The 22,159-nt window shown below is 43.5% G+C and overlaps 1 protein-coding gene across 7 annotated transcripts in view; it reads right to left on the bottom strand.

Annotated features, from left to right (window-relative positions):
- The window catches only part of TSHZ2 (teashirt zinc finger homeobox 2), a 410,600-nt gene that overhangs the window by 71,632 nt on the left and 316,809 nt on the right, over positions 1-22,159 (bottom strand). For 2 of the 7 annotated variants that reach the window (XM_032461398.1, XM_032461397.1), the window contains exon 3: positions 6,392-6,918. The exons of the other annotated variants lie outside the window; for them this stretch is intronic. In XM_032461398.1, the coding sequence (XP_032317289.1) occupies positions 6,833-6,918 (86 nt within the window). In that variant the 3' untranslated portion in view covers positions 6,392-6,832. Of the gene's footprint in view, positions 1-6,391; positions 6,919-22,159 lie in introns of those variants that run through there. 7 annotated transcript variants of the gene reach the window in all.

Genomic DNA, 22,159 nt, shown 5'->3' with positions numbered 1-22,159 from the left:
AGTAGTCATTAATCATACGACCTGAATGATTTTCACTTATTACCAGAGGCCCTCATTTTACATGTTGGAAAATGCTGACTTGATTTTCAAACGCATTAACTGAACTCTCCTCACGAGAAAAGGACTAAAACAGGGTTTAACTTTGTTGCGAATGTTCAGAGTTTACACCAAAACAGGGAGAAAACCTGTTGGGACTTTGCAAATTCAGTATGAATCTGAAGAGTTTTTTTTTTTTTTTTTTCTGGTTTCTAGCTTCAGCTTTGGGAGATTTTGAGTGAAACTTTCCTTGGCTAATTTTTTTCCTTAATCTTCTTTCCCTGCATTCTGTCCTATTATTTTAATCTTTTAGGCAGAATCGCCCCGTGAAAGCTGGCTTTTCTCTCAAGTATTCTGTCTTCACTTTTCCCTCAGCACAGAGACTGTTTATCAGGGAGGCTGTCGTCTAGGCCAGAAGTGGGCAAACTGTGGCCCATGGGATTTGGCCAGTAGCCTATTTTTGTAAATAAAGTTTTACTGGAGCAAAAACCCACCCACTCGTTCACGTCTTGTCTGTGGCTGAAATGCCAGAGATGAGTAGTTGCAACAGAGAAAACGTGAGGCCAGCAAAGCCTAAGACATTTACTATCCACCCCTTTACAGAACAAGCTTGCGGACCTGTGCTAATCAGTAGGTTCTGACAAAGAAGGAAGAGACAAGCAGTAATCCTGCTTCCAAGGTACTGGGAGAGCTCTATGTGTTTGGGAATTTTTAGGAGGAGGAGAACGATTGGGGAACAAGAGGTTGCAGGACTTCCCAAGATGCTAAGGTTCTGCAGGAAGATGGCAAAATCACTGCAGGAGGCCCTCAAGACAAATGAGGATCTTTGAACTGGAGTTTCATTCACAGGCTCGCTCCTCCTTCTCTGTAGTGTCCTGTGGGGTGCTTTGCTGATGTGAAGGGCGTAAGGGTAACACTCTTGAAAGGGATTATAAAACGTGATACCATGAGAACCAGGTCTTGACTTACACAAGCCTTATTCAAAATATATATCTTTGATCTAGACTTGCAATGACTCCTTGTCTGCTTCCACAGGGCCCAACATATTTTGCTGTCAGTCATGTCCGCCGTGATTATGTGAGGCACACTGACTTGTGGCATCTTTGGAGGAATAAAGATGGTCACAAATTCCGTGCTATTCTTGCCATTAAAAGGAGTCCACTTCCACTGTTTTGGAATCTGGCCCAGGCCTGTGACCCACTTTGAGTAATGTGCAACAGAAGTGACTTCCAAGTAGGTCATAAAACTGTGCAACTTCTGTGGGTCTCTTAGAGTGTGGGTCCCCTGGAAAGTCAGTGCCATCTGGGAAGTCTGACCACCCTGATATATCTCCATGGCATGAGCAAGCTAAACTAGCCGTATGGGGAAACGGGAGAGAGAGAGAGAGAAATAGAGAGACTCAGCTAGCACCCAGCTGCTCTAACCATCCCAGCTGAGATCCAGGTGTGGAGAAATCTATAACCATCTTGGATTTTCAACCCAGTAAAGCCTCCAGGTGACTCTAGCCCCAGCTGTCATCGGACTACAATTGCATGAGAGACCCCCAGTGAGAACCCCAAGCAGAGTCGGGTCAACTCCTCGAACTGTGAGAGACAACAATACATTATTTTGTGAACCATTAAGGTTTGGGCAGGTTTGTTACGCAGCACAGGGTAACTTGAACAGCGTATCCTTGCCGCCCTGAGGTCCTAAGGAGTCAGAGAAAGATGGCAGATCTGCTAGTGGTGCCAGCAGTAATCCCAACACACAGCATCATCTCTCCAGCCCAATTTAACACCACCCTTCCTACCGCTGACTGTTAGGATGACCCATTCATCTTGGTTTGCCAGGACTTTCTCAGTTGTAGCATCAAAAGTCCCCCTGTCCTGGGGATCCCCTTGGCCTGGAGCAAACCAGGACGATTGGTCCCCTGACTTGCTACACATTAGCCACAGTGACCTTCTTTCTCTTCTTTAAACACATCGAGTTTCTTCGAGCCTTGGAGGTGCAGCACATACTGGAATCCTTTCTTCTTTGGCTGACTCCCCTCCTTCTTCCTCGTTTTCCCAGGGGACAATTGTCCAACTTTGAAGACCAGGTAACGAGACTCTGACGACACTTGGTGCCTCTTCGTTGCACTAAACACAGTCCCCGATGGTGTGTATATCTGTCTGGCGGAGCTCCTCTCCGCTGCCGGGTGTGAGACTCAAGCCTGTGAGGGTTGTGCTCGTTCTTGTTGCTGTTGCCCTATCAGTGTTGGGCTTAGGAGGTGCTCGATAAACAAACAAACAAACAAACAAAAATGAACAAATGAAGGCAAACGGGCCAAGCTGGTTAGTAGCCAGAACCACAGTTTGTGTCTCAGGTGGAGGGAACGGTGTGACGATTGAGAACTTCTCAAATCCTTTTAGCTAGGAGGCGGTGGCCGGACTTGACCCAGGTCCCGCAGCCAGGGCAGGAAACACGGTCCCGGTGCACCAGAGTCTTTCTCAATCTCTCTAATGAGGGCAAAGGGCAGCCTACAGCTGGCTAATGTCCTATCTGATGGTCTTGATGCCACGGGGAGGGAAGGACCCACAGGGATCCTTCCTGGTGGGAAAGATGGTAAAACCAGCCGCGCTGTGGCTCCGGAAATTGCTCGCCTGTGTGCTCTGCCTCCTGCTCCTCCTCAGAAGGTTAAAAAGAGACAGAAATGCTGGGATGACGAATGGGAGCTTATAGAAAGATTTATTGGACAATTATCAATGTTTTTCCTCACTCAGCTTTCCTTTAGTAAGTCATTATTTCATTTGGGGACTAAGTACCACTCATATCAGCCCTCAGATTTTGTCATTTCATCTCCGTGCTTTATGCTGTTTTGTCGCCTTGATTTGTAGATGTATATGGACTGTGGATTGGAAGAATTTCTCACCAACTGAATTTAAGTTTTATTCTCCTGTCATTTTCATATGCATGCAGAGAAGATTTGATATGATTCTGTGTTTTTCAAACTGCAATCATTCATAAGCTACCTTCATAATATTTTTTGCCACATTCCAGAACCTATTTAATTGTTATTTTCTCAGTACTTTAAAAATTGACCAGTTTTTTTTTTTTTTAAGTTAGTCTCACCCCTAGGTCATAATTCATGTTATCATGGGTGGATGGGCTGGTGCGTGTGCGTGTGTGCGTGCACAAATGTGTGCACGTGTGTGCATGTACGTATACAATTCTCAGTGAAATAGATGCCTTAAAGTCATAATTAAAATGATGCCCATCAAAGCCATAATTTCATGAATTACGACTTGGGATAAAGCTATGTTACAAAGTCTTTTTTTTTTTTTTTCAATTTAAAATAATCCTACCAGTCTATGTAGTACATATATTGCATTTTGGAAAACAGTGATATAATCCAAGGTGCTCTGTTCCCTTTTAATAGGAAGCCAACTCGGAATTCCTAGTGTACAGGTAACCTGCGGCCCAGGATGAATCTTATCCAGGTTTCACCTGGACCCCACCCAGATCCTGGCTCCAGGAGCCTGGTGCTGTTGACCTGTGGCTCTGATTTTGTAAAGACCTCACTCACAGAATCTTAGATGCATCCTTAATTTCTTGCTTTCTCTAAGATTTCACCATCAGCCAAACCATCAGCAAATCCTGTTGACTCAACTTAATGTCCCGAATCCCACTATTTCTCCTGACTTCCACCCTCCTTTAAGTCATCGCCATCTCTCTTTGGGTTGACTACATTGTCCTCTTAACTGGTGTCCTCATTTCCACTGGATTAAAAACACAAGAGGAAGAAAGCCATTTCTAGTCCATTATGATGTACTGCATGCAAATACTCTCATTAGGGAAATAAGAAGAAAGACAATTTAAATATTTAAAACACTTGGAACACAAATGATAGAATAAAAAAGACCAAAATGATTGGATGGCCTCATAATAACATCTCAGGTCAAAATCAGATAGCTCCTTGGAAAATTCCACTGAACGTGTTTTCCTCACAATTTGTCATCCCCCTTGGACACAGCATATGGGGTGATCTTAAATTGATATGATATAAGAATAAATACCAAACCAGTCAAAGAAGTCAGTAAATGTTCAGAATTATAGAAAACCAAAGAAATGGGCTCTAATTGCATCGTTATCTAATCTCTACTTTTGAATACCACTGCTAAGAATGGACTCACTCATCTTATGTCATTTTCTTTTCTTGTGAACTTTTCCATTTTCTCCCAAGAACAAGACATCCATATTTTAGGGCCTGCTGTATTTTGTCGTGCAAAGCAGTAAAAAGACTCATCAGAAATGTGATGGAAAGGAAACTCATAAAGAGCTGGAGTCAGAAAAGGCCATAAAGGAATATGATTGGAAAAGGCATGGGACGCTTTTCTTCAAGCTCTTTATTCACTGGGACAAAGAAAGTGAGGAAGTGGTTTGGTTTTCTTCCACTGAATGCTCTGTATCATGATTTCTGTGGGTAGTTTTTCAGAGGGGTCCACTGGAGCTTGAAGCCTACAAGTCAGGAGGTTTCGAGCTTAAAAATGGCAGAGGAAATAAAGCCCCATTTCTCTTGAAATATTTTGCCACTAATCCCATGTTCAAGTTGACGCTGGACTTTAAATTGGTGTGGATGTTTGGAAGTTGATACAAGCGTCTTCAGGACGTAGCTGGGTGGAAAGATGAGCAAGGAGTCTTGCAGAGAGCTAGAAAAGCCAGACTCGCAGAGTCGGGCAGATGGATGGGAGCTTGCTGGTCCCAGAATCTGTACTGGGTTGAATAGAGTTGCCCGCAAAGTCATGATCATTGTATTCGGGTGGACCAATCCAATGACAGGTGTGCTTACAAGGACAGGAGAGGACACGGGCACACACAGATAGATGGAGGGAGAGGCTGAGAGATGCAACTGCAAGCCAAGGAACACCGGGAGTTGCCGGGAGTTACCAGAAAGCTCAGAAGAGGCAGGGAAGGACCCTTCCCTAGAGCCTTCCAGGGGAGCGCATCCCTGCTGACACCTTGATTTCAAACTTCTACCTTCCAGAACTGTCAGAGAATAAGTTTCTGTGGTTTCATGCCAGCCACTGTGTGGTACTTTGTACGACAGCCCTGAAAAATCATGCAACACAGTTCGAAGAACAGAGTGTGCCTGACCTGACCTAGGTCTTAGGGCCAGGACAAGCCCCTTTAGAAATCCAGACCAACTTTCTTCCATTTATTGCTCACTTCCTGGAGAGATGGACATCCTAAACTTTACAGGGCAGGTTTTTTTTGTTGTTGTTGTTTTTTAATCATATTGTGGTCCCTGGACTTTTAGGCCAGAATCTTCATCCTGAAGATTTCCCAGTAGAAGCTATACTCATCTGTAGTGGGTTGAACTGAGTCCCCCTAAAAGTTATGTTCAAGTCCTAACTGGTGGTACCTTTGAGTGTGACCTTGTTGGGGAATAGGGTCTTTGCAGACGTAATCAGGTGAAGATGAGGTCACACTAGATTAGGGTGGGTGATATGAATGACAGGTGACCTTACAAGCAGAGGAGATGCAGAGACTCATGGAGAAAAAGGCCATGCAGAGGAGAAGGCCGAGGTTGGAGTGGTGTAGCTACAAGACAGAGACTGCCAAGGACTGCTGGGAGCTGGGAGAGGAAGGGAAGACCCTCCCCCGGAGCCCTCAGAGGGAGCAAGGCCTGGCCGACACCTTGATTTTAAACTTCTGGCCTCCAAAACTGGGACAGGATAGATTTCTGCTGTTTTAAGCCACCCAGTTTGTGGTAATTTACCACGGGAGCCCTGGGGCACTGATACACCATCCCCCAGCCAAACCCATCCCACACGTGTGTTTTGTGGGCTCACACAGTGTTGCTCGTTTTTAAATCTAAATAGTTGCTAATATTTACAAACAGAGATTTCACATAAAAACTATGATTTCTGTTTTTTTCCTTGAAAACTCCAAGGAGGCAAGAGGAAGTCTAGGATTTCCTCCCCACGTGGTGCGCATGGAGCTGAGCAGAGCCGCCCCTTTGTAAAGGTCTGCGTGGTCCGGCTCTGGGGTCCTGCCTCTCCTCAGGGCCGGGCTGGCTTGACCGGTTTACTCTCTCTGCTTTCTAGTCTACCTGCTTGCTTTCTTTGTCCTTATGCCCTTCATTGACTCAAGATTCTTTTAAACTGCGCTCCTCGTTTTAAGAGTGCAGAAAAGTGAAAGCCAGAAATAGAAGCTCCGCACCTCGCATCACAAAGCGTGTCTGAGACAGAGGAGGCCCGGGGTCCGGCGCGTCCTGCGGTGCCCTGCCGCTCCCACCTACAGAATGCCACAAGATGTTTCCCGGAGCAGACAGCCCAGACTTCTAGATTTCACACACCAGCTTTAAAAGACTTCAAGGAATTGACAAAGAGTTTCCCACATTTTATTTTGCCAAGAAAGAAGGTTTAAAAAAAAAAATAGAACACTGCCATTACCATCGTTTCCTTTAAAAAAGGTGATTTTATCACCAACAAAGCAGGAAACACACAAGCTCAGAGTAAAAATTAAAACCGTGTTGGCTCGAACAGGCTGTTCACGACGCTCCCTGAAACCTCCCCTCCTTCCTTCCTTCCTCGCTCCCACGCTCGCTCTGCCCCGCACACTGGCTTCCTCGCTGCTCTTTGAAAGCATGAGGTCACTCCTGCCGCAGGGACCACGCGTTCACTGCTCCCCGTCTCCGATGCACGCTTGCCCGACGTCTTGGAGGCTTACTTCTTCCAATCACCCAAGTCTCTACAAATGTCACCTCCTCAGCGTGGGCTTCCCTCGCTTGCTTGCACCCTCTGTGCTTCTGTGCCTGGTTTTCTTTGGACTCTGACTACGACCTGCATTGTCCATGTGTATTCATTTGTTCGCACTCTAATGAGAACTGCAGGGGAGCAAAGACTCTGTTTCCATCAACGCCTAGAACAGTGCCGGGCACAAGAAGATGCTGAATAAGTTGTATTGAATTGGATCAAATACAGTACAATACACTACAGTGACTAAATTTCACTTGTTCAAAAGCCCCCAATATCATCTTCATTTCCCCTCATGTTGCTGGGGACAGGCGAAAGTGTTATCCCATATTGTTACTGCTTTGGGGCTTGACTCTTGGCTAACACTGTGGTGATAAGATTTCCCTTGGGTGATATTTTGGTTTGGTTTAGCAGTAATCATTTTGCTTAAAAATCTTCTAGCCTTTAACTCCTCAACCTCCCCTAAAAGAACCCCACCTCCAATCAAAAAGCATGCGAACCAAAACAACAATCATCAAACAAATCACTGGGCAGCAATCCTTTGGGGGCCTCTGTAAGCTTCTGTAATGACCCTCTGTCCCAGCGCAGGGAGAAAACCAGGGCACGAGTCCAAAGTTTGCACATCACCTACTAACAGGTGCGCAGGAGCTCTGCATCCGTGTTCATCATTTTTTCATATCTGAAGTTCACGAAACAATAAAAATAAATAGATTTGTCTTTGGTTTTCATTTCAAGTCATCGGCTTGTCAGAAAAAAAAGAAGAAAGAAGAACCGTAACTTTATTCTCAGCAGTGCTTCCCATCTCAGGATTGTCACGCAAAGTAACTGTATGGAAAGCCGGTCTAATTTGGAGGAAGGAGAAGAACATGCTTGCAGAATTAGCAAAATTCTGAGTTGTCTGGCATTTGGAAAGGGAGCTGCTCTCAAGCACCAGGTAAGGGCATGGGCCGTGGAGCCAGATCCACGTTTGTACGTCCCTGATCCGGTCTTGTGGTCCAGGTCATCCGTCTGCAAAGCAGAGCTGACAACAGTGGGGCCTCATGGAGTTGTTGCCAGCATTGAATGAAATCATACATGGAAATCGCCTAGCTTAGAGTAAGAACTGAATGTTGACGTCTATGGTTGTTATTTGAAAAGATACGTGTTTCTGTTACTCTCAAGAAAGGGCAATAACATAAGCTATTGACCAAAAGGGGGAAACAGGGAACAGCGTCTGGTGTATCAGCTCCACCTTAATAATGACACACCTAACACGACGGGTCCCTCCTCCTTGCCATGCCCTTGCCGTAGCCTCTCTCATCTAACAGTTACACCAGCCCTGTGAAGGAAGGCCTATTCAGAGGAGAAAACGGACCGGCAGAAGCTGAGTCATTTTCCACAAAGGTGGCGAGAGGTAGAGCTGGCACTAGATCCCAAGCAGTTGAATTCAGCACCGAAACGTTCATTATCATGCTTGGAATCAACCCACGTGTTTGCACGCAAAAAAGGGCAGAACTATTTTTAGAGGATTTATTTCCTTAAACGGGCTAAATGTCTTATTACTTAACTTTCATGACAGACAGACAGACATAAGGCCAGACAGGAAGACAATAACGTATCAACTCTACAGGAGAAATCTCGGTGTAACTGTGACATTGCTCAGTTCCCAGTCAACGTTCTCTGTGTAGAAACCCCCACTTGCAAAGCCCTGGACACGACAAGCCCTCCAAAAGCAGGTGGAGTGGCGAACTAGGGAGAGGGCAGCGCGGAAACCCTGCTGTGTGTGCTTCAGGGCTGCACACCGAACGAACCAGCTACAGGCCCCGATTGGGAGCGCTGTTGACAACCCCCTGTCCCCTGTGCCCGCGGCACGCCAGGAGCCTATGGTTAAGAGCCAATTTGGCCACTTAGGAGAATACTTTTGAACCAGAAGTCAGGCCAATTGTTTTTCCCCAAACATCACTCTTCATGACAAAAGCACCCTTCATTCTCTGGCCTTGGCTTCTTCAGGAGCCAGAGAAATACAAACACGTTCAAGGACAAAGATTTTTCTCGACTTGAGGAGTAGGGGCACCTTTAGTAATGGGCGAACTAATTACCCCTCGTGTTTCAGGGAGGGTTTCTGCACACTTGCATTGTTGCTCTTGGCACGTGGGGCCGGCATCCTGGAGGGGGGCCGTTAACGCCTTCGTGCTTTACAAAGAACATCTCTTTCCTGAAACCCGAGCTGTCCCGGGCCACAGCAGGATGACAGAGGACTTGGCCGTGGCTGTGGAAATGGAGCCATTAGAAGTAATCAGGCCTTTGCCCAAATAGTGGCTTGGATGAGAGAGGGTGGGAAGCCTCCTGCTGGAAGCTCTGCTGGGGTTGGCAGTCGCATCCTGGGAGCGTGGGCACGGCTCTGCCAAGGCAGCGCCCCTGTGCCAAGGCCTGAAGCTCCATGAGCCAGTACGGCTTTTCTATTTGGGGTTTTCCCACCGGGATCTCCAGCTACACGCCATTCCCAAGTGTTGGAGGAAAGAAAAATCACAAACTTCCCCATCAAGTACTGACACTTCAAGGAGCTGCTTCCAACATTCTGGATATTTGGGGAAGGGGGCGAAAACACACGAGGCCAGATAATCCTCATTTATGGCCTGTTTGCTCTCTGCCTTCCCCCGCCCCTCTTCCCTTCCCATCCTGCAGGCTCAGGGGAGATTTGGGGCAGGGTGTAAACGACAGGCCACCTGCATCACTTCCTGGGTTTTGTTTTAAAAATACTATGAAGAAAGGAAAGTTTGAACATCCTAACGTTGCCAAGAACTTTGCCCCGCTGGCTGGCAGCCCTCTACAGAGATGACAAATCCCCAGGCTTTCCTTGGAAGGCCAGAAGATCTTGCAAGTCTGGGCTTTGCCTTCTGACATGGTGATATTTGCTGAGTGGAAGTACCGTCTGCGGGGTGGACCCTCTCTGGCCCTCCACCGTGCCCACCGCTCCTGGAGCAGCGAGCCAGACCCCAGGCCTCAGGGCCGAGTGTCTTTGCTATTTAACTCTCTTGAGCGACATCTTCCCCGACCTGCCATTAAAAAAAAATCAACACCCTCACCTCCAGCCCCCTTCTTTCTCTTCCCTGCTTTATTTTTCTCTATAGTGCCTTTTACATTTCCTAGAATCCACATGCTATGTATGTGTTTATTATCAGCCTCTCCCAACTTGATGAGGGAAATGATTTTGCCTGTTTTGTTCACCGCTGTGTGTCGAGTGCCTGACACAGAGTAGGTGCTCAGTAAATATTTGTTGAATGAAAGGACAGATGCTCTGTGAATCTATGTTTCTATTGAAAGTGGGAAACCAAAGATGTTTCTAGCTGCGTGACTTTTCCTGCACCCAGACAGCCTTGCTCATTCATGTTATCTGCTTTATTTCTGTGGGTCTGACATGGCAACCCATGGAGGCCAGAGATCTGTTTACAGGGCTGGGTTCTTCACTGCTGGAGAAGGTAAACTGGTGAGGCCACTGTGGGAAACAGTATGGAGGTTTCTCAAAACACTAAAAACAGAACTGCCATATGACCCAGCAATCCCATTCCTGGGTATATACCCAAAAGAAATAAAAACACTAATTTGAAAAGATACGCACCCCAATTTTCATAGCAGCATTGTTTACAATTGACAAGATAAGGAAGAGCCTAAGTGTCCATTCACAGATGAATGGGTGAAGAAGATGTGGTGTATGTATACAATGGAATACTACTCAGCCATAAAAAAGAATGAAATTTTGCCACTTGCAACAACACAGATGGACTTGGAGGCTATTATGCTAAGTGAAATGAGTCAGACAGAGAAATTCAAATACCATATGATATCACTTACAAGTGGAATCTAAAAACAGACAACAAACTAGTGAATATAACGATAAAGAAACAAACTCAGATATAGAGAACAAATTAGCAGTGGGGAGAGGGAAGGACCAGGGGATTTAGAGGTACAAATTACTATATATAAAATAAGCTACAAGGAATATTTTACAGCACAGGGAATATAGCCAATATTTTATAATAACTATAACTGGAGTGTAACCTTTAAAAGTTATAACTCCTATGTGATACACCTGTTACTTATATAATATTGTACATCTGCTACACTGCAATTAAGAAAAGAAGACCGGTCCAGAATCAGGAGAGAATCTCCATCCTGAAAGGGCCACATGTGGGGGTACTCAGTATCCCAGGGACCCTCTCTTGGCATGGTACAGTAGTCCCAGCTTGACAGATCCTGGAACGGCCGCTCTCAATGCTGTCACACACAGTGTCCTCTTTTTCAAACCAATGCATTGGGACAGACTATCTCAGTTTGGGTTCTCTAGAAATTGACCCTGGGACAAAGACATGAGTTTAAGTACCAAATGTGGAAGATGATCCCAGGAGGCGGGAAGGGTGTAGTGAGACAGGGAAGGGCCAGGCGGCAGTTTAGGATGCGCGATCAAGGGAGTTACCGCCAATGGGCAACTCAGGCTCATTCCCACTGGGACCTCGAGGTGGGTCTCATCTGAGGGGTGTGTATTCTCCACCAGCTCGCCATGTGCCATTGGTCAAGGGCTGCTTCAAGGGCAAGGGCAAGGTCCTGAGGCTGTGGTGGCCAGCGGTGGCAGAGGACATCTTTCTATGTATGGGAAGGTGTGCTCCAGGGAGCAGCGGAGTCTGCTAAACACGCCCATTGCAAACTACAGCCCTTTATCTACAATCATGACTTTTTAAAGGACAAATAGAAGGACAACATTTATAATGAAGTATGTATGTCACCATTTAAATACTCGGGCTTGATACACTGGAGTCCATGGTAAAGCAGTCAGATGCCTGCCCTCACGCATAGCAACACTGAACTCAACGGCCACAAATACAGATGGGGACGTGTGTGTTACACCAAAGACATGACCGCCACTCACGGTATTGCCCTTCAGTGTGATGTTTCCATACGTGGAACGAGTCTTGGTTTGGCTAGAACAAAATAGAATCTTTTTTCAATATATATGGTAGTCGCATTCTTGTAAAAATCAGTGTGTTAACACTGTGTGAAGAATGCTTTGTGAGCTTACGTCAAATGGACTTATGGTCTAGGCTCAGAGAATTATAAATGGGTGCTTCACCCATACGAACGTCTAGTGGACATTCAAAAGTCAGATCCCAGACAATGCTTCATGGTGTGGGACTGTCTCATGCACTGCAGGACATCTGACATCTCTGGCCTCTGACCACTAAGTGCCAGTGTCACCTCTAAGTCTTTGTGACTATTGACTCCCCAAAGGAATTTCTGGAAAATCCCCTAGGGGCAGTATCACTCCCACCTACGAACTGCTGATTTAAAGAAAGGGTGGAGGATGGAAACTCCAAGAATGACTGAGACATGATTTCCTATTAACTGAGATGAATGGGGATTTGAAATGAAAAGGAGTTGAGTTACAGGAAAGAGAGCTTTGGTTGGGCAGGTGCCTTTGATTGGGTGGCCAGATTCATACGCACTCCGTGAGCCGAGAGGAACGCTGGAGAATCAGCTGCGTATGACCCACGGTGTTGTCACTGTTTTCTGGAGAACCGTCATTTATCACCAGGGCAATACCTGCCTATTACGTTGCAGGCCTGCGGAAGGTGCTAAAAAATTGTCATTTGTCCTGAAGAACAGTTTCCTGCAAAAGTGTCATTCTTTCTTGAGCCGGCATCTAAATTCAAAGATCCTGGGCTAATGATAGAGGAGTTTGCTCCTCTTCAGGGTGTGTGCACCAGTGCAGAAGAATCTGACAGGTTTGGGGGTGTGTTGTCTTTTTACCTGCCCTGCAGCAGTGACAGTGCGGAAAAGGCCCTTGAACACAGCCGTGCTGGGTGAATCCTGGGGGCCAGGCGGGCAGGGAGGTGCAGTCTATGTGGAGAATTCGGTGCCTGTGGGTTCTCTATGCTTCATTTATTCCAAAGCAAAGCCTGAACCAGCCCTCTAGGGTGAGACAAAGGAGAGGCTTGAGGCAGCTTCTCTGTGCAAAAGACCCATAGGAGCTGAAGGGGAGGAAGATTGGCTACTGGCATTGAACCAGACATACAAATTTCTAACATACATTTTATCACAGCACGAGGGTTAAGAGGGCTGGCTTTGGAGCCAGTCTTGCCACATTTGATATGCAGGTCCATCATTTACAAACTCTGGGTCTTGAATAAAGTGCTTAATCCTTAGCACCTCAGTTTCCCCATCTGAAGAATGGGGATAATGCTAAATTTGGGGCTTTGTAAGGATTAGGTAAGGTAATCCACATAAAATCTGAACACAATGCCTAGCACACTGTAAGAATGTTCTAAATGTTGGTATTATTAAAATTGGGACAAAATTACAACTTCTTGGAACAACAAAATATCACTTGTTTGGCATGCTGGGGATAGAACAAACTGTCATTACTACAAGCTTAGTGAATTCAGGACAGTATCTTACCAACTCCTAGGACTCTAGTGGCCAGCACTGTGCTTGATGCAGACTAGAAGTTCAAAAAAAGCTTATGGACTTCGGGTGACAGAGGTAGAAAACTCAGGTCAGGGTACACAGAGTAGGCGCGCCAGGTAAGCACATTCCACCATTCTAGCCCTGAATAAATTACATCTCAGGACACAGAAGGAGATGCTATGTGTTAACAGGCAGCATACATGATTAAGGATAAAATGAGGTGTCTTATTCTAAATTATTTTCTCATTACTATCTTGTGTTTCTAATATATCATATGTATTTATACCATATTTACAAAAATTTCTCCTCTTGTTTTGAAGTCTTGGTTTTCCACCAAGATGCTTCCCTGTCTCAGAGAAACTCAGCAAGGGCTTTAGCATGAACTAAAGTCTACTGAGGTTGCACCCCTTTACGGAGCCAAAGTCAATGTAGGAGTTGGGTGGCTGCCATATTTATTAATCCTTTCATTAGTCCCAGAGCCTGGAGACATCTTGATAATGATGCCTTAAGGATAACTTTCCCCCCACGATGTTTGTTGAGAGACTGGCCAGTGTAGTGACAGAACTGACCAAGGGTTGCATCCTGGCTTTGCTACATGATGTGTGGAATACCACTTAGCACCGCTAGCATCGCATTGTTAGCGTGTGATCTCGCTCCTGGCCTCCTCTCTGACTTTATCTCCTATGTCTCTCCCTGTTCCTCCACCGATCTTTCTGTTCCATCCCCGGGGGCCTTCTTTCTGTCTGTCAGATATACCGAGCACACGGTTCAGAGCCGTTGTGTTTGCTGGCCCTCTGGCCCAGGCCTTCACCACATCAGGCAAATAAAGGCTATAATAACCCGATGTCAGCACAGTTACCTTTTTTGCCAAATTAGTGCCGGCGCAGAGCTAGCGTTGTTGGACTTAACACATGAAAATATGACACGCTCAGTTAAATTTGAATTTCAGATAAACAAGGAATAATATTTTTGTATGTCTCCTGCAGCCCTATTTACAGAAGCAGTTTAATCTTCAGAGATTTTAGAGTTACAGCTAAGTGACTGTGGTCCTATATTATTTCCCCTATTTGACAGGTTAAGGCATAGAGAGGTTAAGTAACTTGGCTCAGATCACACAGCAAGAAAGCAGCAGAGCCAGGTTCTGACTCCAGCCACTCCTGGGCACCTTTATATGAATGAAGGGCTCTGAGGCCGAGCTTCACCTCCAAAGCAGTCTGGTAACTCCTGCTTCATGGAGTTGTTCTCAGGGTCAAAGGAAATGAACATACAAACCACCCAATGCGCAGTAGGCCTGTGGTCGATAGCACCCGTGGATTCAGGCTAAGAGAGCCACCAGGGAAAGATACTACAGAGGGGATACTTTTAACCAGAAAAAAGCATGCCATCTTGGAAAGAGTAGTTAGTGTTTTTTCTTTGTTAGACATATGTCCACCATAGGTATTTGGTTTTTGGTTTGTAAAATAAAAAACAACATTTACAGGATTCTTGGTTTTTAAAACAAAAACATCTAAAGCAGTCCTCTCATAAGGGAAGGAAAAAGGATTTTCTTGCCTGGATCATCTGCCAGCTGAGTGAAGTTTTATTTTTGCTTCATCATATGGCAAAGGGCCATTAAAAAAAAAATCTCTGATGGATGAATGGTTTATACAATTTATTTCTCCAGATAAAGTCCAATTTACCATTTTATTTTAAGCAGAAATTTGGTGAATTTCCCCATCAAATGGGAATGAAAATGAGTTGGAAATGAAAAATATATGAATAGAACTTTTTTCTCCCTGGTTTCAGTTGCTATGGTTCTGTTCCAGCTTACCAGGTTCAGAGACTATATGGAAATGATCTTCAGCAGGTTTTGCCTTTTTCTTTTCTTTTTTTTTGCATAAAGACACAGAAAAGAAAACCATCTCGTATATTAAAAGAATATTAAATAGCAAATGAGAAAATGTTGCTTGTGTCTCACAGCAACAGCCTCTATGTCTTGGGTGCATTACGGCTCTTCAAAGAGACGTGAGTCTGTGGCGGTAAATGTGAAAATGAAACTACACGTCCATCTCTGGTTCTTTCCAGGAAGAGGTTTCCACGGCGAAAAATCCAGACTCCATTTAGAGTAGAATTAATATTTTGTTTTCAAAGGGATGTCTTCTCTTCGCCTCTGTACTCCGTTCTGGGTGCCTACGTCAGTGTATCTTCCATTTGTATGCAACTGCTTGCTCTAAGAATAAACAGTCAGGAGGTCCTCATGTGGGGTCGCCGTGGGAGGGCCGTGGGAGACACAGACATCACTTGTCCGATAGCTCGGAGATCGGGGACTTCGCGCAGCCACGGGGAGGCATACAGAGAAGTCAGCGTCTCAGCAGGCAGGAGCGAGTAAGCCTTTCAGTCTACAGTCAGAGGCCTGCCTTAATTCCTATTATTCTTAAAATGGATAATTCCATTTTCATGGGCATGTAACTATTTTTGAACCCAAACAACTTTCAGAAGATTTTGCACCAGGAGCTAAAAATTTTTATCATTTGCTTTCAGCAGCTTAGAAATTAATTGGGGGTTATTTTAAACAGAATTGAAAACTTGCCTTTAAAAATTTAGTTCTCTTCTAGTTATATATAAGCTCAGGCTATGAGATGATAATAATAACAACAAATGATTCAATAAATTAATTACAGTATTAAACCCAGCAATTAACACGATTTTTAATGGAATAAATACATTTATTTATTAATTATTATTTTTTAAAATTGTCTTTTTACTGGCTCCAATTTCTTTCCTTCCATTCTCTCTTTTTTTAAGTTGAGAAAAAAATTTTTTTTGGTGGGGAGGTAATTAGGTTTATCTATTTAATGGAGATACTGGGGACTGAACCCAGGACCTTGTGCATGCTAGACACGTGCTCTACCACTGAGCTCTACCCTCCCCCCTGAATAAATGTATTTATATTTATTATTATGAATATACTCTGGATGTAGAATATTTTCCTATGTAATAATGATTATTGGAAAGTTCTTATACAACCCAAGTTGGTCTCTGACGCAAAGAGAAATTGAATTTATACAAACTGGTGAAAAATGTCAGAATACATTCATTAGTATAAATTCAGAAAACTATTTTTTTTTTAGGGATTTAAAAAATTATTAGACACAAAGACTCAACTTCAGGTGCCCTTGAGGAAAAACAACACGCCAAAGAAAATCATTTGCTTATCTTTTTTTTTTTTTTTTTTACTTGTTTTCATTTGTCCCTATTTTTTTTTTCCTCTCTCTTTTCTGGAAAGAGTGTTGCCAATGCTAAGATTCTCTATCAATAAATATAGGACAAGAAGCTGAATGATAAGGAAAAAATAGTTCACTGCATCATGTAGCTATTCCCAAACATCAGAATGTGTAGCCACCAGTAAATCAATGAGTTGTGTCCCTTTTAGATTTATGGATCCCTTGAGTATCTGATAAAAGTTGGGAGTTTACGCTCCCAAAATGGACATGCAGAAGAAACTCCATGCTTAGTTCTGTGCTGTTAATTAGAATCAAACTTGGTAACAACCTGAACATTAAACCATAGGCCAATGGTAGATAAAATCTGCATCCCTTCCATGGAATATTTTTGTGCAACCTTTACAAATGAATGTAGAAGAATATTTAATCGCATGGGGAGGATGTTCACAATTTTAGGCCAGGGAAAGTCAACCTACAAAACAATTTGCAGGTATGACTAGTTTTTTCAAAGAAAAAGTTCAGTGATACATATGTGTACACACATATAAATATTTACAAACCAAAATACTGACAGTGGGCAGTTTGCGGTACAAAGAGATAGTCTTGGATAGATGAGAGATAGGGCTTCATCCGTGTCTTAATCTCCATCATCAACTCACTTATACTCCCAGTTACCACGGGGTGCAGCATGGCGTCAGGGCCATTCTAGCTCTCTTCCAACCTGATTTACCAACCCTAAATGTCCTCTGCTGACATTCCCAGTTCATCATTTCCCATGGATCACCGGTGGGATTATAGTTTTAAAATTTTTTTCTCTTTTGATTTTCCTCATTTCCTATTCCTTCATGAATACACATGCATTACTTTTATTTTTTCTAAGTCATACAAATTATTTATATGAGAACAAAAGAACTTGGGGAGGTCTTTTCATGGTGGTAGGTGGAGAAATTAGGTAAACATATATAAGAAGAGGGGGTTGCCACAGAAGAAGATGTTGTTTACCGGGCACAGTAGAGATGACTGCCCATGTCGGGTAATCTTTAGTAATAACAAAAAGATTTGCAGCTTCCCAATTATCCTTCCATCAGCTCTGAAGTTAACGCCTAAAATTCCCACTTTCTTTCTTAGAGTTAAGGTATCAAAAGCCCCTCATGGGGTGCACATGGAAAGCTAAGTCGTCTTTGATCATTATCACCATGGTGTAGGTTAATTTATAAGACTATTTCCAGTTAGCTCGTGAAGACCTCTAAGAATAGGACACAGGCTAGCTAATTTTTGCTGAGATAGGTGTGGTGATAAAAGTTCGGGCTTCTGGGAAAACATAGGGTTGGTCAACTATGCAGCAAATTGAAGGGAAAAAGTCGAGCTTAGGTAAGGAGCCAAAATGGAACACAGATGGGTAAAGAACCGACTCTAACTGAATTCTTCACGTAACACAACACTCTACACTTGAATTATGCTTTTCTGGGTCATTTCACCTGGAATCACATGGTTTTAGAATCAAAACCCAGATTGCAAAGGAGTCAGTGGATGATCATCTCATAAAGAGAACATAAAAAGATAACAATGGTTACCTTTTATTGAGCACATAGTATGTGTCAGGCACTGTACTAAGTGTTTTGTGTACATTTTATCTCTTAATTCTCACAACTAATTTATGAGGTTGCTTGCTAGTGGGACAGTTTGGGACATGAAAGCACAGGATATCAGGAGTTTGCTAAAAGTCACGAAACCATAAGTGAAGAATTTGAACTCAGATTTGTCTGACCCCAATTTTTTTCTTTGAGGCCAGCAGGGATACCCATCTCTGAATTCTCCTTTTGCTGCCACCTGGAGAAAGCACACTGCTTTTAAAGGGGTCATGTGATTGGATCTGGCCCATCTGGGATGGGTAATCTCTGTATCTTCAATTCAACCGATTTGAGACATTAATTACATCTGCAAAATCCCTTTGCTGCAGTACCTAGGTTAGTGTTTGAGTAAATATGAGATGGGAATCTTGGGAGACCATCTTTAGAATTTTGCCTGCTATATAGTCTTTAAAAATCTTAGATTGATGATAACTGAGTTAATTTTTTATGTGACCTGGAATGATACTTCTTTTGACAGATAATCAATTAGTACCTGTAAACACTAAAATTAACATCATGGAGTTAAGTATCATTAGAATCCTATTTGCCAAAAAAAAAAAAAAAAAAACCCTCTTTATTTCCTTCTTTTTTTTCCCTCCCTCATAGACTCTTTGTGTTATAATGCTATGTTGTTTCGTCAAACATTTTTTTGAAGTGTGCAATTTGTTTGGAGTTCAAAGGAAATGTCACTTCCACCTCTCCAATTTTTAATAATGCAAAATATTCTATAACTGATTCTGGATAAAAACACAGTTGACAGAAAAAAAAAATCTTTTCACTCAATAAGAGAAAACAGTGAATTAATGAATATTTAGTTTAATTTTTTTTAAAATAGAGTATTGGCAGATCAGAAGTTGACAAAAATTATTCTGGTCCAATTTGTGGATCAAATGCAAATAGCCCCTTCTTTGCTTCTTTCTAATGGATTGCAATTGAAATGTTACATTTTCATTTTAGACTGACAAAGAAAAAACACCCAGCAATATTCTGAGGCCAAAAATTATGGCTGGAACCTCTAAGTAAGTCATTTCATAACAGCTTTGTTCCCTGGATGCTGGCTTATCAAAAATGCCCAGGATCTCACTGAAGTGCACTATTCTAATGAAAAAGAAGATGTGCTGGCAGGCATTGCTCTCAGTACCATTGCGTTCCCAGTCTCTCTTCTGGTTTCATGTGGGAAAACCTGAAATTTCTAGGTGACCCCGATCATGACAATATTCAGAGAAATTCAGGATTTTCCAGGCAGAATACTGGCAAAATAGACAAAATGTGTTTCATCTTCATGAAAAACAGTTATAGTTCCCAAACACTGTAAGACCCCCTCAGTATCAATTCCTCGTTCAATTATACGGCAAGTGTTTATTTATTTACTGTCTAGAAGGTGCCAGGGACTGTTCGAGGCACTGCAGAAATAGCAAAGAACAGAACAACAACAAAATTCGTGACTTGATGGAGGCTGCGTGAGAAATGAGAAAGGCTTTGGCCAGGTGCTCTAGGGACTGTGCTGTCGTGAATGTATCCAATAGGATGCAATGTCACCAGCAAGCTTATAGCCAAATCGATATTCTCCAATGTGATGTATTTGGGGTTAGAATCCTTGAATAACTTCAAGTCCAGGGCTGATGGCCAAACTGAACCCAAGTCTCACAAAGCCTCTGGCAGAGACTTACAAAAGGCTGCACCATCCTTGATGCCCTGCCCAGTCTCAGATTCCAATTGCTTCCTCCAGACGGATTTTCTTTCCTCAAAGGGGCACCGCGGAGGTGCACGAGAGGTGGAAGGGTGTTGACACCGTCCACGAGAACCACTTCCCACAGAAAAGGGAATCACTTGTGGCAGGCTGAGTAATGGCCCTTAAAATGTCCACATCCTGATTCCTAGAACCTGTGAATATGTTCCCTTATGGTAAAAGCGACTTTGCAGATGGGAGTAAATTAGAGATTTCGAGACTGGGGAGATGAGTTTGGATTACGCAGTAAGTCCATTGTAATCACAAAGGTCCTTGTGAGAGGAAGGCAGGAAGGTCAGAGCCATTCATAGGAGATTATAAGGACAGAAGAGGTTGAAATAATTCAAGGAAGGAGCCATGAGCCAAAAAATGCAGGCGGTCTCTAGAAGGAAAGAGATTCTCCCTGGAGACTCAGGAAGGAACCAGCCTTGCTGACACCTTGATTTTAACTCAGTGAGACTGATTTAGATTTCCACCCTCCAGAACTGTAAGATAAATTTGTGTTGTTTTAAGCCACTAAATTTGTGACAATTTGTTACAACAGCAGTGGACATGGACACATCATTAAAAATATGCCTTAAAACTGTTTGTCCATTTCTTAATAATTGTTTCAGAAAGCGGGAAGTGTAGCCCCTTTCAGAAGTCTCCTGGGAAAGGCACACAATTATTAGAAAGGCTCAGACATGTTTCTTTTAAGAAGAGCTCATACCTCCAAAGCTTTAAGTGTGGAGTGCTGTTCTTAATGCTTGGCAGATGCAGTATGAACTAATTTAATCCTCAAGGGCGCTCTTGAAGGTAGGGACTATTACTGTGCAATTTTCCCAGCGAGGAAACTGAGGCACGGCTTCCGATTTGCAGAGCCTCGGGAGTGCACACGGACACCCGGTCCAGCTGGGCTTTGCAGAGAGATTTAATCTTTGAGCAAAGCCAGAAGTCACTTAAAGGAGGGTGAAGCAGACCAGGTCGTTTTGCTGAGTTAAACTGCTTTTGATCTACGATGAAGTGTAATTATAATGATTATAATCTCATTAGCTTGCTATCCTTGTGGGGCTCATCAGGCAGCTCCCGAAGAAATTTTGCAAAAATCTCTGCAGTCACGGCAACTATGTTGGAATAAATGTTTCCTCTTCCTAGGGGGCTATTTTGAAGAAAGCATTTATTTACAATGGACACCCCAAGTACATCTTCTAAGAGAAGCATTTGGAAAGATGAGATAGTTTTTACACTGAAAAAAAAAAAGCAAGGCATTTTTAGAATTTTTAGGATTCTATTTTGACACTTTCATAATGATCCCCCTCTGTGATTCAACTATTTTCCACAACCTGGTGAACCAAAAAAAAAAAAAAAAAAAAAAAAATCCAACTCAACATCAGGTTCATTTTTGTTCCCTTGTTTGTGTTTTGGAGTCTATTTCCTTTCCCCCTTAAATTGAAAGAAACAGTTAAAATCAATAAATCTTGCTACTTCTAATGATTTAGCCACAGCTCTGGCTATCTCTATTTCATTTAGTTTTCTATGCCTTTTATTTATTCAACTTGTACTTACTGAGAAGCTACTATGAGCCAGGCACTGTTTGAGGCACTAAAGACCAATAATGAAAAGACAGGAGCGGTTTGCTAATGTCGTGGTGGCGTTAGTCCTGCACTCCATTCCCTTTCATGGTTATGTCCTTGTATGGAAAGACCTCATTTTGTTTATCCCTTCATTAGCTGTTCAATGCTAGGGTGGTTTCCACTTTCTGGCTACTGTGAATGTTGCTTCCACAAATATTCACGTACAAGTTTTTGTCTGAACACCCGTTTTCAATTCTTTGGGGTGGAATTGCTGGGTCATGTAGTGACTCCACGTTTAACTTGCTGAGGAAATGCCAGACACAAACAGCCACCTACTGTGCGATTCCACTCTTATGAAATGCCCAGAAAAGGCAAAGCCAAAGACACAAAAAGCAGGTTACAGATTGTCAGGGACCGGGAGGGGGAAAACGAGGAATGACTGCTTAATGGGTGCCGAGTGTCCTTTTGGAGTGATGAGAATGTTCTGGAACAAGATGATGGCGATGGTTGCACATTGCCAATGGACTAAAAGCCACTGAATTGTACACTTTACAATGGTAGAAACGGTGAATTTTATGTCATATGTATTTTACCACAATTAAAAAGACCGAGAAGTTGAGTAAGAAAATGGAGGTGGATGGAGGTTTGCTCCCGGATAGGGGGTCAGGCAAGGTCCAGCGGGGGAGGTGACACTGGGCAGGGGGCAGGCAGTGTAGACGTGTGGGGTTGCCGGCATTACAGCTCGTCCTCTGTCTCAGCAGTTCTCAGCCGGGGGTGACTTTGCTCATAGGGGACATTTGGCAAAGTCCAGGGACACTATTAGTTGTCGTGACTCAGGAAGGGAGTGCTACTG

This window comes from Camelus ferus, chromosome 19, assembly GCF_009834535.1.
Source record: "Camelus ferus isolate YT-003-E chromosome 19, BCGSAC_Cfer_1.0, whole genome shotgun sequence".
Classification (NCBI taxonomy): Eukaryota; Metazoa; Chordata; class Mammalia; order Artiodactyla; family Camelidae; genus Camelus; species Camelus ferus.
The sequence above is the reverse complement of the archived record's forward strand: the minus strand, read 5'-3'. Positions and strand labels throughout refer to the sequence as shown.